This window comes from Somniosus microcephalus, chromosome 30 (assembly GCF_052327205.1).
Source record: "Somniosus microcephalus isolate GS21.2 chromosome 30, FLI_Smic_1.0, whole genome shotgun sequence".
Classification (NCBI taxonomy): domain Eukaryota; kingdom Metazoa; phylum Chordata; class Chondrichthyes; order Squaliformes; family Somniosidae; genus Somniosus; species Somniosus microcephalus.
This window is the reverse complement of record NC_141016.1, coordinates 8,270,495-8,288,218: the sequence shown is the minus strand read 5'-3', so window position 1 is coordinate 8,288,218 and position 17,724 is coordinate 8,270,495. Positions and strand designations below refer to the sequence as shown.

The 17,724-nt window shown below is 48.4% G+C and overlaps 1 protein-coding gene across 1 annotated transcript in view; it reads right to left on the bottom strand.

Moving 5' to 3' along the window:
* Positions 1–1,015: 1,015 nt before the first annotated feature.
* The window catches only part of LOC147097905 (anthrax toxin receptor 1-like), a 254,166-nt gene continuing 237,457 nt past the window's right edge, over positions 1,016–17,724 (bottom strand). The window contains exon 18 of the mRNA XM_085970960.1: positions 1,016–3,075. Within this exon, the coding sequence (XP_085827086.1) occupies positions 2,800–3,075 (276 nt within the window). The 3' untranslated portion in view covers positions 1,016–2,799. The remainder of the gene's footprint in view (positions 3,076–17,724) is intronic.

Genomic DNA, 17,724 nt, shown 5'->3' with positions numbered 1-17,724 from the left:
AGTGAGATGAGGAAAGACGGGAGGAGGCTCGAGTGGAGCATAAACGCCGGCATGGACTGGTTGGGCCGAATGGCCTGTTTCTGTGCTGTATATCCTATGTAATCCTACGTAAGGTGTTACGTTAATTTATAACAAGGCCAGAAAAATTCATCTCCAGCACCACTTGGGCACTGTGCGATTTCTGGTAGACCTGCCATTAGCAGGAGATGAACACGTACAGTAACATCTGCTTAACAACATCATATAGTGTGTCCAAAAGATTCCAGATGTCGGTGGAAAGCTTTTCAAGAATAGAATGTTTTATAATCCTCTCTTTTCTCAAGAATTTTTAAGCAATTTGTCACCCTGACTACCAAATGAGCGCTGCGTAATGTGCAGGAGAGAGGGCCCGGGACGTGCTTTGTCAATGTGGCGATGTTTAACAAACAGGGTTCCCGTATCAGCCTGAGACCTTTTCCGTACAGTGTTGTGGGTTCAAGCAACATTTGGAGGAGTTTTCTCAGCCCGGGTACAATGTTTGCATGATTAAATCTGGGTGCTTTCTGTACAATATGCAAGGCCGCAGTGTCAGTCTGAGGCCTTTTCTGCAGTGCACGGGTAACAGTGTAAGATTTTTACCTCTTTCGTTCGTTGTAATATGGCAACCTGAAACCGCTTCTGTTCAGCAAAGCCCGATTCCACAGCCTCTCTCTCACATACCGGACCGCGAAAGCTATTAATAATACTACACGTTCATTTTCCATTTGAGTTTCCACGCAAATAATGGTTCGGTTGTTTGCTGCCTGACCTGGATGGGAGAGCGGGCAGGTGACGTCAAGGCTTTTGGCAGATGCTAGGCCGTGGGTGACATGGACGTCAGAGAAATGGGAAGAGACTGCAGCGGCTGAGAGTTGACCAGAGAAGCCTTTTGAGGGGCCCTTACTACCTTTACAACCCAAGGAAAGCATGAAGGTGAAACCACAACCAGTGTGAAAGGATGCAGCCTGGTCCCAAACACTTTATGACTGGGAAGGCCTCTGGGTTGAATCTTGTTTTTTTTTTATTTCAGTTTTTTTTTTGCCAGCATTGCTGATTTCACATCATCAAAAAATGCACGTGAGCCCCAAGCAGGAGTGCAAATAACCTTTCCCTCGGGACATCTGCATCAACAGGCTTCCCACTCTACCTGATACCCTAGAATCCTGATTAAGTCCAACACATCCCCAGGATAATTGAGTGCTCCAGCAATTTAACCTTTTCAGACTTTCCAAAAAAAACAGGTCCGCTGGCCTGTCACATCTCACGTACTTTTACGAAGCTTCAGTGGGACATAAGTGAACAGCTGGAAGCACAAGCTCATGCCCGCTTCTTGGGGAGGGGGGCACGAAATCTCGCCACATGTGCCTCACGGTCCCCTCCGCCCTTCGTGCCCTCGGGTGAGAGGGCGACCGGGCAACTTGCTCCTCGGGCACCTGTCAGCAGAGAGCCCTCGGGGAGGCCGCATTCTGGGGCTGCGGCTGCACTGGGTGGAGTGGGAGGTACGAGCCTGCGTCCTGCCCACCCCAGTGTGCCAATGCGCGCCTCAGTGCTCCCGCAAGCCTTTGGTCCGTGAAATGAAACTTCCGTTCGTGGCATTCTTTACGTTGCCATATATATATATATATATAAAAAAAGGATTTTAAACAAATTGGAGCAATGCCACTGCAGTTTTCAGAACGTTACTGAGCATGAGCAAATGATCAGGCAGCAGTGGAATCGCCTGCTGAGGGATTTGGTTCATTGAAAGGTCGCCGTGCGGTCTGCCATGAGACTCATGCCCAGAAGGTCAGAGCAGCATGCTGAGTCAGTGGATCCACAGTGCCCTGTATTCCCCTTCCTGTTGCTATTTGTTTAGCTGTTTCGACAGGATTTCCTTCCCTCTCCGTTCCCCACCAGGGCGGGGCGGAGCGGGGGTTGGTGGGGTGGGTTGGGGGGGCCTGTTGACTGCCGGGCGCTGTCCTTCTGGCCTGCAAATTTCCAACTCGGATTTGACGGGCTGTAATCGGGAAGGGGGTGGGGTGCCGGGGGCTAGGCTCAAGGGAAGAGCTTGCAGAGAGGGGTGCCGGCTCTTGTCAGCTCTTCCTCGCCCACGCTGTGCAGCGAGCCCCCCCACACTCCACCCACGCCGCCCCGCCCCCCCAGCGAGACCCTTTAACTTGAGTCACTGAAGTGACAGGTGAAACCCGAACGGTGGCAGGAGGCAATGCTGGGATTCAAAGCCGCAGCCAATCGGCTTGATGCTCCAGGGTCGTCACTCCTTCCGATTCTTTAACGTCAGGAATGCTCTCTTATGGCACATTCCACGGAGAGATGGCGAGAGACTCTTTGCAATGAACACAGAGGCTGGCACCGTCAACAGGGAATATTGACATTTTTTGCCGTAAAACCAATTTTTTGAGGGAAGTGATACCTCGACAATCAATAGAATGGCCAAAATTCAACAAAGGGTCAAACGTTGAATTTTCACACTCAGTTTTGTTCCAGAAAGATAGTAAAATGTAATAAGATATATATAAAATGGTAACTGTCGAATATCAATATATCACACATTTAAAAGCGACAATTGATCAAGTTTAAGACAACAATGCCAACTTTAGCCAGCACAAGTTCAAAAGGATATTGCTGTGTAAATTGGAGTTTGGTTTGCTGCAGTCATCCTCCGTAAACCGACGAAAGGGAAACAGTCTCCTTCGGACCAGTAAGAACATTTACACAGTACCTCTTTGGTACCCTTCCCACCAGCTGCTAAAATGAAGGGTTGACCACGCGACTTGCCCGAGTTTAGAAAGAAGGGCGAGGGGGCGGGCGCGATGGGGGAGGGGCCCGTGTCGGCGGTGGTCCCGGCGGAGGCGGAGGCAGGGTGGAGGTTGGCGACGGAGTGGGCGATGGAGTCGTCGACTGGGCGGGCGACGGTTCAGGCGACGGGGCAGGAGATGCAGGAGGACTCGTTGGCGGGCAGTAGATGGGAGCCGGCCCACCGTTCTGCATGTTGTTGTAGATTGGATAACCAGGTGGCTTGTCGTTGGCCTTTACTCTTGTGAAATTAATGCAGCGACCCTGAGGAGGAGGCAAACAGAAAGACAAGCAGTTAATCCAATCCATGATTGATTGGCACCCCATTCGCCACCTTAAACATTCACTCCCTCCACCACCGGCGTACTGTGGCTGCAGTATGGACCGTCTACAAGATGCACTGCAGCAACTCGCCAAGGCTTCTTCGGCAGCACCTCCCAAACCCGCGACCTCTTCCGCCTAGAAGGACAAGGGCAGCAGGCGCATGGGAACACCACCACCTCCAAGTACCCCTCCAAGTCACACACCATCCTGACTTGGAAATATATCGACCGTTCCTTCATCGTCGCTGGGTCAAAATCCTGGAACTCCCTCCCTAACAGCACTGTGGGAGCACCTTCACCACACGGACTGCAGCGGTTCAAGAAGGTGGCTCACCACCACCTTCTCAAGGGCAACTGGGGATGGGCAATAAATGCTGGCCTTGCCAGCGATGCCCACATCCCATAAACAAATAACAAGAAAATGTTCTGCACCAAACTCCATTATATGGCAAAACCTGGCTGCACCGATATAATTGTGTCCAAACTTACGAAGGACAATTATTAAATCCATTAAACAAAAGAACAAAGAAATGAGAAAAGGCCACTCGGCCCATCCAGCTTCTCAATTCTAGGTCCTGTGATTTGACCATTTCTCATCATTTCCTTCATTACAGCAGTGACTCCACTTCAAAAGTACTTCATTGGCTGTAAAGCGCTTTGAGACGTCCAGTGGTCGTGAAAGGCGCTATATAAATGCAAGCCTTTCTTTCTTTTTCTCCCCCAATGCCACACCCCTTTTACATCCTGTTGTACCACACATTGATCTAATTCCTTCTTGGATGCCTCAAATGAGTCAGTCCTGCACATTCTATTCCAGGAGTCAACAACCCGAGATCTGAAGAAGAAATTATTTCTTAAATCGAGCTTCAATTGTGAGTTCCTCAGGAAACCGCCTCCGTCGGTTCTGGCCTGGAAACACCTTTCCACATTGCCCCTTTTTATTCCCTGCCCGAGGTGAAGATTTCCTCTGTATTGTGCGCAATTAAATGAGAAATCGGTCTATAAAAGGAACACGACGATTTCGCCACACAGCACACACAGGCTATCCTCCCCAAGAAATACAGTCATGATACAGTCACGTGACTCAGTGACAACCTTTGACCGCTGCGAGATATAAAGCTGTAATGTAAGGAATTCTCCTCCAATATGACATATGTGAATGCGCAGTAAAGATATTTTTGTAAGTGTTCCTTCAATTTCTTGGGAGCTACGCAAGAATGCGCATTGCTGTGAGAGATGGCCCATGTTTAACATCGGTAATTTGAAGGCAATCTTATCACAGTTCATTAGCGCAACAATTAGTGGAATGCATCATTCACGTCATTCTCAGGATGATCGGTGCTGACTGGCGTCACTCCTCTCAGCAATGCTGTGGGTCATCCTTCCAGACGCTAACTGTAACGTGGCAACCAGAGAGATACAAGTGGAATCTGCTGAAGATGTAACTGCTTAATAAGGAGACAACTCTCACTGTCACAAGGCTCTGGATGACCTGCCAAATAGCTCACAGAACGGTCAGGGAGACTGTCAGATTAGCAAGGTTGTTGCATCAACAAGGTTTGTTGGGTCCGTGAGAGTCAACGGGATGTTGGGTCAGTGAGGCCATGGAGTTAATGCAATCATTGGCTCAGTGTGGTTGTTGGGTCAATGAGAAAGAAGAAGGAAGACTTGCATTTCTATAGTGCCTTTCACGACCTCAGGACGTCTCAAAGCGCTTGACAGCCAATGGAGTACTTTTTGAAGTGTAGTCGCTGTTGTAAGGTAGCAAACATGACAGCCAATTTGCGCACAGCAAGCTCCCACAAATAGCAATGTGATAATGACCAGATCATCTGCTAGGCTGACACTCCCAATGCAGTGCTGAGGGAGTTGCTGCACTGTCGGAGGTGCCGTCTTTCGGATGAGACGTTAAACCGAGGCCCCGTCTGCTCTCTCGGGTGGATGTAAAAGATCCCAAGGCACTATTTCGAAGAAGAGCAGGGGAGTTCTCCCCGGTGTCCTGGGCCAATATTTATCCCTCAATCAACATAACAAAAACAGATACTCTGGTCATTATCACATTGCTGTTTGTGGGAGCTTGCTGTGTGCAAATTGGCTGCCGCGTTTCCCACATTACAACAGTGACTACACTCCAAAAGTACTTCATTGGCTGTAAAGCGCTTTGGGACGTCCTGAGGTCATGAAAGGCGCTATATAAATGCAAGTCTTTCTTTAGTGATGCTGGTTGAGGGATAAATATTGGCCAGGACCGCGGATCAGTGCAATGGTTGGGTCTAGTCTTGGGTCAGTGAGGCCTCTGGGTCAATACGACCATTGGGTCCTTGTGATTTTTGGGGTCGGTGCAATCATTGGACGGTCTTGATTAGGTCAGTGTAATGGTTGGCTCAGTGACCTTGTGACCCAATGATTATACTGGCCTAATCAAGGTGAGATTGCTGAGTCAGTTAAAATTATTTTTAAAAGCCCCTTTAATTACTTCTGATCGTCTCTACAAGAACTTCCTCCGTGTGATCGACTCCGAACGCTGCAGGAACCAGTCACCAAAATCAAACTGTAGACGCTGCAGAAAGTTGCCACTTCAGGAATAGGCAAATAAATAATATTTAAACTCATACTTTAGCTGTCTCGCTTATCAGGATAATTGTAGCCATCGGACTGCTTAAGCCACAGAATCATACAGAACAGGAGGCCATTCTGCCCATCGTGCCTGTGCCGGCTCTTTGAAAGAGCTGCCAATTAGTCCCACTCCCCCCTGCTCTTCCCCGATAGCTCTGTAATGTTTTCCCCTTCAAGTATTTATCCAATTCCCTTTTGAAAGTTATTAGTGAATCTGCTTCCACCGCCCTTTCAGGCAGCGCTGTCCAGATCACAACAACTCGCTGCGTAAAAAAATTGCTCCTTATCTCCCCCTCTGGTTCTTTTGCCAATTACAGGAAACTTTCTGCTATCCGGCACTGACGGGACTGAGTTGGTGCCGTCCCATCAAAACTGCCGTATAAACCAGCGCTAATGTTAAAACATACGGAGCTTCTCAGCTCCGTATGAAACAACAAACCCTGTTGCTTAGCAACAGCTTCAAAACAGTCGGCCACAGCTTAAAAGCATCTCTGTAGCTAAGCAACAGCTTCAGCTAGATGCTTGGGAGCCACGACTGGAAAAAAAAAGCAACGAGAAGTAAAAAAACTTATAGGAAACGGCTCCTGAATTTTGCCGGTAGATAGAGCTTTCCGGACATTTAACCTCTGGTTAAACAAAAGTTTCCTGTACCTTAAAATCTGTGTCCTCTGGTTACCGACCCTTCTGCCATTGGGAACAGTTTCTCCTTATTTACTCAGTCAAAAGCCCTCATAATTTTGAACGCCTCGATTAAATCTCCCCTTAACCTTCTCTGCTCTAAGGAGAACGACCCCAGCTTCTCCAGTCTCTCCACGTAACTGAAGTTCCTCATCCCCGGTACCATTCTAGTAAATCTCCTCTGCACCCTCTCCAAGGCCTTGACATCCTTCCTAAAGTGCGGTGCCCAGAACTGGACACAATAATTCAGCTGAGACCGAATGAGTGATTTATAAAGGTTCAGCAAAACTTCCTTGCTCTTGCACTCAATGGGGGATAAACTCAGTTGCCTTGCGCCTCCCGTTAGCACCCCAAGGGGCGCCACTAACTGCCTCCTGCGAAATCCAGCGGGAGGTTAGCTGTGGCGGTAGCCAGAAGCTCCCCGTGGTCCTGCGCCTCCGGTGATGACATCATCTCCGTGCGCAGCGTCCCGCTCGTGGCCTGGCCACAAATTTGGCTCGCGCCCCCTGACCTACCGTCAGACGATATGTCCGATAGGGTCAGGGGGGCGTTTCTGTGGCCGCGGCGATAATTAAAGGGCAGGTGCCGGGTGTCCATTTTTTTTGGGCCGCCTGCCAGCACCCGCCCCCTCTGGCCTCCTCCTGTGGGGTGCCGGCTGCGATCGGTCAGCCCGGTGCTGCTCGAGTGCCGGGCTGTTTGCCCGGCACTCCGCTCTCCGGTGGTCCAGCAGGGGAGGGAGGCCTGTAGTACCACGGCGCTATGTGCCGACACGCGTGTGGCGCTGCTGCACGTAGCGCCGCGATATTCAATGGGCGCGCCCCAAGAGGGAGAGGGAGCGCTTCCAGTAGCGCCCCGCCTCCTGCTAGGGGCACGGGGGCGCTAACTTATTCGGGCCGCTAAAAGTAGCGCCCCGGCGAAGTTATCACCCCAAAGGGGGCGCGACCGAATTTTCCCTCCATGCTTCTATTCATAGAGCCAAGAATTCCGTATGCTTTTTTAACAGCGCTCTCAGCTTGTCCTGCCACCTTCAAAGCTTTGTGTACGTAATAGGCAAGATGCTTGACGGAATCATTAGGGATACAAAGTATGAATACTTGGATAGAGAGGGAGATATTAGGGACACCCAACACGGCTTCATAAAATGGTCATGTCTTACAAATCTAATTGTATTTTTTAACGAAGTTACAAAGTAGGTGGATGAGGGAAGTCCAGTTGACATTGTCTACTTAGACTTCCAAAAAGATTTTGATAAGGTTCCGCACAAGAGGCTTCTCTCTAAGATCGGAGCCTCTGGTATTAGTGGTAATATACTGAGCTGCATTCAAAACTGGCTGGCAGGACGTTGGCAAAAATAGTTCTGGATGGATTTGGATCTGTTTGGAGACCGGTCCCCAGTGGTGTCCCGCGGGGATTGGTGTTGGGACCGTTGCTCTTTGCTATTTTTATGAATGATCTGGATGTATGGTGTTGGGGACACAATCTGCAAATTTGCAGATGATACCAAGATCTGTGCAAGTGCGAGGACTGTAGACGATGCTCGTCTGCTTCAGGCAGATCGTAATGTGTTGGGAGATTGGGCTCAAGACTGGCAAATGATGTATGACTTAGATAAGTGCAGTGTTATGCAAGCGGGCAAATGCTCAACATTCATACACCCTTCAGGGAAAGGCATTAAAGATGGTGGAGATAGAAAGAGATTTGGGCATTCTAGTGCGTACATCCTTAAAGGTACATGAGCAATGCCGTAAATGATAGCTTGAGCAAATAGGGTGTTGGGATGTATCCATTGGACAACTGAGTACAAGACGAGATGCGCTGTTTTGTCCTGGTACAAGACCTTAGTCAGGGGCCACACTTGGAATACTGCGTCCAGTTTTGGTCTCCTCACATGGTGGGTGATATTGAGGCTTTGGAGAGGGTGCAGAGGAGGAGCCACTGGACTAATTCCCAGTCTAAAGCATCTTAGTTATCAAGATAGGCTAAAAGAGGTGGGACTCTACACTTTAGAGAAGCGTAGACCTAGAGGGGATCTGATTGAGGTTTTTAAGATAATGAAGGGAATAGATTGTTTTCCAGTTTCAATTAAATAGGTTGGGGAGGACCAGGGGTCACAATTTTTAAGTTGCATAAGATCCAGGTTCGATGTCAGGAGGTGGCTCTTCTCCCAGAGAATAGCGGACCTGTGGAATAGGCTGCTGTCTCGTGTGGCGGACGTGGACTCGCTGAATTCCTTCAAGCGAGAGCTGGACCTGTTTCTGGCTGGGGCGGAGATCGCCTCTTACAGAAGGTCAGCACTGCAGGGAATTTAGGGCCAGAGTGAGCTCCTGGACTCGTTTCCATCGCCTGGATGGGTCGGAGAGGAATTCCCCAGATTTTTTTTCCCCAAATTGGCCTGGTTTTTTTCATCTGGTTTTACGCCTCTCTCAGGAGATCACATGGTTTCGGGTGGGGCGGAGCGTAGATGTTGTGATACGCAAGGTATGGTAATTGTGTGGGACAGACTCGGTGGACCAGAGGGTCTTTACCTCTCCGTCATTGTTCGTATGTTCATAAACCCCCCAGGTCTCTCTGTTCCTGCACCCCATTTAACATTGTACCCTTCGGTTTATATTGCCTCTCCTCATTCGTCCTTCCAAAATGCATCACTTCACCCTTCTCTGCATTAAATTTCATCTGCCGTGTGTCTGCCCATTTCACCAGTCTGTCTATGTCCTCCTGAAGTCTGTTACTATCCTCCTCACTGTTTACGACATTTCCGAGTTTCATGTCATCTGCAAACTTTGCAATGATGCCCCGTATACCCAGGTCCAAGCCATTAATATATAACAAAAAGAGCAGTGGTCCCAGTACCGACCCCTGGGGGACACCACTGTACACTTCCCTCCAGTCAGAAAAGCAACCGTTCACCACTGCTCTCTGCTCTCTGTTCCCTCAGCCAATTTTGTATCCAAGCTGCCGCTGCCCCTTTAATCCCATGGGCTTCAATGTTGCCAACAGGTCTATTTTGTGGTACGTAATCAAACGGCTCGCAAGTCCATATACACAGCATCAACCGCACTACCCTCAACCTTTGGCTGAGTTGTGAGCCTTGACTTTCACTCGATGATTAACACTCGATGGCAATTCATTTGAAAAGCGAGATTGCGGAAAAAAAAAAAACGCTCCCAACCTGGGCCAATGAGGGTTAAACCCGGTACAGTGCAGTACAGTTGGCTGCCGCCCAAGAGCTCTGTTCGTGCTATGCTGGGGCTGTGCTTTCACTGAGACTCACCCCAGCGTCTGCAGGCAGCAGTCAGACACTAATTAAAGCAAGACGGCTGACTGCAGGCAGCTTGACGGGATGCTCAGCAGAGATGAATCTGCCAAATCAGCAAGAAACCTGAGGTTCTTTTCCTTTGTCTGAATGCTACTCGGGCCCCATGCACTGACACAGCTCTGTTAGACGTCACTCTTTGAAGGTTCAGTGCAATGTATACTGTTTATAAATACCTCATCTGATGGCAACATAGTGGGAAATAACATACCGCCCCACGACCCCCCACCTCACTCTCCTTTTTGTCTTCAGCTATGTTCATTTTTGTTGTTGATCGAGACTACCTCACACACCGAGCATGGCGGCAGTGGTTCCGTCGTCATCCAGTCGGAATGGTGCCAGATGTTTCCAGCCAACAAGCGCTCGAGGCCGCACACAGCTGTCGTGCTCTGGTACCAGTGGAAGAATGTGCCCGGGGCTGTTTGCCGGGGAGGCGCTCTCGCTGCACAAGGCAGGGTGGCTCCACAAGCGAATTGAGGCTTTCATTTTTTCTCGAGATTTGCCGCAACGTTTTCATTTGACGGCCTACCTCCGTTGTGTGTGGGGTTGGGAGATCAAAGCCTCAATCGGGGCTCTCCATAGAATCGTCGAAACTTACAGCGCAGGAGGAGGCCATTCGGCCCGTCGTGCCTGTGCCGGCTCTTTGAAAGATCAGTCATGCTCTTTGTCCGTAACCCTGTGAGTTCCTCATCCTCGAGTACCTGTCCAACTCCCTTTTAAAATTAGAAAATGCTGGGAAAACTCAGCTGGCCAGGCAACATCCGTGGAGAGAAATTAGAGTCAACGTTTCGAGTCAAAACCCTTTATCAAGAATTTCTCTCCACGGATGTTGCCTGGCCTGCTGAGTTTTTCCAGCATTTTCTGTTGTTATTTCGGATTTCCAGCATCTGCAATATTTTGCTATCCCTTTTAAAATTATTAATGGCCCAGAAATTCGGGTCCCAATGCGTGAGTACGCACGGGGTACTCACCCGTACGCCCAACGAAAGTGCCGGTTTCGTGATTGCACTGCACATGCGTGGGAAACCGGCACTTCCATTCCCCTGAAAAGGGTTCAGAGGTCGAACACGTGCGCCGGAGAGGCAGCGCGTGCGCATCGAACACGTTTTTTTTGCAGGTTTCTCCGGGAGGGTAAGTCTCCAGCAGTTACACTTTTAAAAAGCAGGCGCAAGGCCTGCTTTTAACAAGGTAAGTGGTGAATTAATTAAAATTAAAACATTTTTTCCACAGGTTTATTATTTTTAAATACTTTAAAGAAAGGTAAGTTTATTTTTAGCCCCGTTAGAAAATGTAATTCATTTTTCCAAAAATTTAAATTATTGTTTAAAATAGTTATTTCATGTAATTTATAGTTATTTTAAAAATGTGATGTTTTTTAAAAAATGTATTTGAAGTTTTAGTGATGTTTTGGGGCTTATAGTATTTATAGGTTTGACAGCTCTTCCTGTCAAACTTATGAATGAAGCATTCCCTGCTACCATTGGCTCTCCATGGCCCACGTGATCCCAGATGTCGCATCGAACTACCTGCACCCCTGGGATACGCAAGCACTGCGTGCCGGCAGTTGGAGGACGCCCAGGATCAGAACCCCACGCGGGCCCACAGCTCAATGGCCGGCACGCTAGGTAAGTGCAGGTCAGGGGCTTACACCCACGGGAAACCCCCGACCCGAATTTCTGGGCCATTGATGGAATCAGCTTCCACCACCTTTTCAGGTCGAGCGTTCCAGATCCCCATGACTCTCTGAGTGAAAAATATTCTCCTCATCTCCCCTCAATGTGCCAATGATTTTAAGTCTGTGATCTTTGGTTATTGACCCACTCGCCAGAGGGAACAACCTTTCTCTCTGCTCTGTCAAAACCCCTCAACATCTTGAAAACCTCTATGAGGCCACCTCTTAACCTTCTCTGTGCCAAGGAGAACAGGCTTGACTTTTCCAACCTCTCCTCATAACTGAAGTCCCATGTCACTGGTAACATCCTGGTAAACCTCCTCTGGTGCCCTTTCTCAGGTCTTTACATCTTTCCTCAAGTGTGATGCCTGGAATTGTCCACAATTGACATTAAATGTGGCTGTTCGGTAATTGGCGTATTGAGGGTCTCCGTGCACGTGCCACGGGACAAAAAAGATGTGGCTTTGCGCCACAGAAGCTGGTCAAAGGACTCATATTTTAATCCTACTCTAGTGGAGTCTAGATGTCCTCATGGACTACCCCCGCTGAGTTCTTAAGAGGTAGACCTTCTATTCGCTGGAGTTTAGAAGAATGAGAGGGGATCTCATTGAAACTTATAAAATTCTAACAGGACTAGACAGACTGGATGCAGGAAGGATGTTCCCGATGGCGGGGTAGTCCAGAACCAGGGGTCACAGTCTAAAGATAAGGGGTAAGCCATTTAGGACAGAGATGAGGAGGAATTTCTTCACCCAGAGAGTGGTGAACCTGTGGAATTCTCTACCACACAAGGCAATTGAGGCCAATTCATTAAATATATTCAAGAAGGAGTTAGATATATTTCTTAAGGCTAAAGGGATCAAGGGAGAAAGCAGGGACAGGGTAATGAATTTGGATGACCAGCCATGATCTCATTAAATGGCAGAGCAGGATCAAGGGGCCGAATGGCCTACTCCTGCTCCTATCTTCTATGAAGAAGAAGACGACGACTTGCATTTCTATAACGCCTTTCGCAACCACCAGACGTCTCAAAGCACTTTACAGCCAATGAAGTACTTTTGAAGTGTAATCACTGTGGGAAACACAGCAGCCAATTTGCACACAGCAAAGGTCCCACAAACAGCAATGTGATAATGAGCAGATAATTTGTTTTTGTTATGTTGGTTGAGGGATAAATATTGGCCAGAACACCGGGATTAACTCCCCTGCTCTATATTGAAATAGTGCCGGCAATCTTTTATATCCACCTGAGAGAGCAGACGGGACCTCGGTTTAACGTCTCATCCGAAAGACAGCACCTCTGACAGTGCAGCACTCCCTCAGCATGGCACTGGAGTTTCAGCTTAGCTTTATGTGCTCACATCTCTGGAGTGGGAACTTGAACCCACAAACCTTCTGACTCAGAGGTGAGGGTGCTGCCCACTGAGCCACGGCTGACACTGTGTCAAGGAACGAGAAGAGGCTAAGACTTTAATTACAGAGGCCACTAGATTGTAGCTTTGATAGAAAATTGAATGGAATTAATAACTAATTTACATTTCTAAGGCGATTTTTGTGTTACAGATGGATGTCTCAAAGCGATTCACAAAGTAGGGTATACCGAATAGTAGTGAAAGGAAGAGAGTGGAAAATTTGGGAAGAAGGGAGTGAAAGCTTAGTCAAAGAGAAACCCTTTCACACCGAGTGCGAGGGATCTCGGGGCCAATCCAGAAGGTAGCAATGTCGTGACTAAAAGAGTGGCCATGGATGGTGCAGCAAAGGGTGCGAAGAACAAGGATTAACCAGGACTCAAGGGCAGTGGAGGGTGTGTGGAGATACGCCAAGATTGGGGGAGATTGGTGAAGTAGGGTGGTGAGGGGCAAGGCCTTGAGGAATGTAAAAGCAAAGACAATGATCTTGAAGTCAATTTTCTGCGGCATGGAGAGCTAATGGAACTTGGAGAGGAATTGGCGGGGGGGGGCGAAGGGGGAAGGGGAGGGGAGACATTGTGCGAGTGGGGGCACAAGCTGCAACATTCTGAATGAATTGTGGAGCGTGGAGGAAGGAAGGTCAGCTCAGAAAAGTCAAGCTTCAGTTTGAAGGCGTGGACGAGGGTTGTGGCAACAGTGCGGAGAGGTGGGGCGGAGACCACGATATTGCAGAGTTGGATGAAGCTCATGTCAGGGTCTGGCAACCTGATAACAAGATTCCCCATCACCGCACCTGGCGTGAGGTGGCAAGCAACGCCAACATCCTGTGGGATCCTTGATGGAGTCAATGTCCCATAGGATGTTGGTGTTGGTTATAGCGAAAGAGGTGGCTTCTGTTTTGATGGCATTCAGCTGCTGGAAGCTCTTAATGTCAGACAGGCAATTGGAGATTGTGGCAATGATGAAGAGATAAAGTTGAGGGTTGATGATGTACATGTGGAAACTTCCAGACGATGTTGCCGAGATGAGGAAAGGGGTGACTGAGGAGGGAACCTCCAGAGCTGACCAAGCGGGCAGTGGCGGAGAAGCCACTGGAGGCAATGCAATCTCTTCAATGTAACTGGATTGAGCGGAACCAGGACAGAGCTGTGCCATAGAGTTCACTGGACTCATCTATGCTCACCCGTCCAGATTAGAAGTTCCACGCTCCCTCGCCACCTCATCTATCAGATTCTTGAATGAGTCTAAAGTTTTTGTCTCCTATAGCCTACCAAAGAGCGATCAATCTTCCGGTGAAAAAGTGACATCTGTCCTAAATTTTCCTTTCTCCACTTTCAACCTCTGCCCCCTGATGCATTGGATGTGAGGCAATGAAATCACAACCAGTGAAAGTGATGTTTGACTCAATTAATGTTGATGACCCCCCCTCCCCAAATGGGGTCATTCGTAACTAGACCTGGTTATTAGGAGCAATCAGGATGAGTCCATTATAGAGAAGTAGGGCCTCTGGGCACCACAGTAGGTGACCACAGTATGAGCAAATTGAAGATTATCTACCAATCAGTACCAGAGAGGATCAAGTCAGCAATCTATGGTTTAAAAAACTGCAAACTTCAGAGGAATGAGGGACAAACAAACAATTTGACTGGAATGTATTCCTGGAATTAATTGAGGAAAAATGGAACATGAAATGACACAGTGTGAATATAAGCTTCTGTAATTCCTCTCTTAATGGAAGTGTTAACCCACTGAAACAGTTAATCCCAAGGGTATAGTGGGATAAACCATGGCAACCGAAAAAAGCTCAAAATCTACAGTCATGAAAGAAGGGACATTATTAAGGTTTATAAAATATTAAATGATTCAGATAATGTAAAACCAAATTATTGCTGTAGAGTAAGAACATAAGACGTAGGAGCAGGAGTCGGCCATACGGCCCCTCGAGCCTGCTCCGCCATTCAATAAGATCATGGCTGATCTTTGACCCTCAACTCCACTTTCCTGCCCGATCCCCATAGAAAACAGAAAAGTAGGAAATAACATTAAATTGGTGAAGGGTAAAATTCAAAATTGGTATTGGGAAAAGCTTAAGTCGCAAAAAGAGTGAGACATGATTGGAATGATTTTCCAGGCAAAGTAACATTGACATAAAAATCATTGGTTGTTCAAATGCAACTGGATGGTAGGATGGAAGAGTTGGTGTAGTAGAGGGATGAGCTTCAAGGGGGCCAATGGCCATTTCAGCCGTGGCTCAGTGGGTTGCACTCTTGCCTTCTGAGTCAGAAGGTTGTGGGTTCATAGTCCCCTCCATAAGACTTGAGCACAAAAATCTAGACTGACACTCGCTGAGGGAGTGCTGCACTGTTGGAGGTGCCATCTTTTGGATGAGACATTAAACCGAGTCTGCCCTCTCAGGTGGATGTAAAAGATCCCATGGCACTATTTTGAAGAAGAGCAGGGGGAGTTCTCCCCAGTGTCCTGGCCAATATTTATCCCTCAATTAGCATCCAAACACAGATTATCTGGTCATTATCACATTGCTGTTTGTGGGAGCTTGCTGTGCGCAAATTGGCTGCTGCATTTCCTACATTACAACAGTGACTACACTTCAAAAAGTACTTCATTGGCTGTAAAGTGCTTTGAGACAACCTGAGGTCATGAAAGGCGCTATATAAATGCAAGTATTTCTTTTCTTATCATGGTGTTATATTCTAAACCAAATGTAACACCTTTGCCATCTCCGTTTTCAGGTCTTCCCCCTGTAAATGTGTCACGCATCAGGTCAGTGTGCCAGCAGTCTTAACAATGGCCTTATTCTTGATCATCTGGAAAACACATCCTTGCATCTTCTTTGAAATGTTTTTTTATTTAAGCTAGCTGTGACACGATCAGCCCGCACATTAGGTTCACCCCCACCACCCCCCACCCACCAAGGCTGAACTCTGAATGGTTTTCTTTTCTTGCCTCACTCAGCTCCTCCATCCCACCGCTGTTCAACTCCCCCCACGCCCCCACTCACCTCCCTACCCCTCTCAATCACCCCCCCGCCCCTCCCCCCACCCGGTGCTCACTGAGAGCAGTCATTTTGACTCGTAGCGAGACATCCAGGGACGGCAAGCAGCTGCAATTGTTAGATTATTGGTCTCCTGACTGGACACCCTTGTTGACAGCCTGGTCTTCACTCCTCCCAACATTTCCCAAAAGACGCGGTTGCTAATCGCAGCCATCTGGTCCGTGGGAGGACCCAGGCTTGACCCCGCATCTCCATATATGGGTCAATCAAGGACACACATCATGTTGTCTTTGAAAATGTGACGGTCTCGGTTAATCCTCACAATCAAGAAGTAACACTTGGAATGTTGAAAAGGAAGATAATTTGGGAGGAGAAAATTTGAAAGAATGAAAAAGTTTTTTTAAAGTAAAGAGCCATCAATCAAAACTGTCCACTTCACTTCTCAAAGGATAAAACCAGATGTCAACCAGGGAACTTATATAACAACACTGTTTAGTTTGGCAAAGTTACAAACTCGCTAGCCCCATTCCGTTCAAAATATTCATAGTTCTTTTGCAAAAAAATGCATCTACTGTCCATGGCGTTTTGCTGACAGCTGCTTCATATCCTTTTCCTGAGCTAATGGTTCTTACTCTTTCCCATATTTTCTTCCATTTTCCCAATTTCCTCAGTTGGGTCTCTTTCGGCAGGTACATTATCCATGGCCGAGAGTGCAGCTAACGCAGCGTTTGAAAACTGGCTGCCGCTAATTGTAAAACAGCCTTTCAACTAGTCCCCAGCTATCGCCGTGTCTCCTTTCAAGCCTGTGTTGAGGTAGCTGGCCTTCAGTGTCAGCTGTGGCTCAGTGGGTAGCACTTTTGCCTGCTGAGTCTAGAAGGTTGTGGGTTCAAGTCCCACGCCAGGGACTGGAGCACAACATCTAGGCTGACACTCTTAGTGCTGCACTGTCGGAGGCGGCGTCTTTCGGATGTGACATTAAACAGGGGCCCCGTCTGTTCTCTCAGGTGGCCGTAAAAGATTATCTGGTCATTTATCACATTGCTGTCTGTGGGAGCTTGCTGTGCGCAAATTGGCTGCTATGTTTCCTACAATACAACAGTGACTACACTTCAAAAGTACTTCACTGGGTGTAATAATGCTTTGGGTCGTCCTGAGGTTATGAAAGGTGCTGTATAAAAGGCAAATCTTTCAAGTTATAAGGGAATATTGGCTCGTGCTTCCTTTGGGGCGCTACTGGAAGCGCTTCCCCTCCCTCTTGGGGCGCTCCCATTGAATATCGCAGCGCTACGTGCAGCAGTGCCACACACGTCGGCACGTAGCGCCGCGGTACTACATGCCTCCCTCCCCTGATTAAAGGGGAGGGGCCTAGCGCAGCGCGCACCGGGGCCCCTCAGGACCCCCGGGGTGCCGGCAAAAGAGCCCAACACTCAAGAGGAGCGCCAGGCTGACCGATCGTGGCCGGCACCCCGCAGGAGGAGGCCAGAGGGGCGGGTGCTGGCAGGCGGCCCAAAGAAAAAGGCCGCCCGGCAGCTGCCCTTTAATTATCGCCGCCCCGGCCACAAAAACGCCACTCGGACATGGCGTCTGGCGGTAGGTCGGGGGCACTGCGTTGTACACGGCGATCACGTCATCGTCGGAGGGAGGCACATATTGCTTCAATCATGAATCCTGAAGAGTTGAAGTTTGCACTTAAGGTCGATGTGAAGAAAACGACCCCGAGCTCTTCCGCCTTCTCTAATTAAGTTTGCCGTGAAGGAAGTGGTCCCTTTAAGGAGTCCTGTTCTGCAGGTGATGACTTTCAACAACACCAGACATAAAAACCCACCACAGCTAATACCTTCCACATGGACACCATTAAAACCAGGCAGCGCGTCCTCAATGCAATTGGT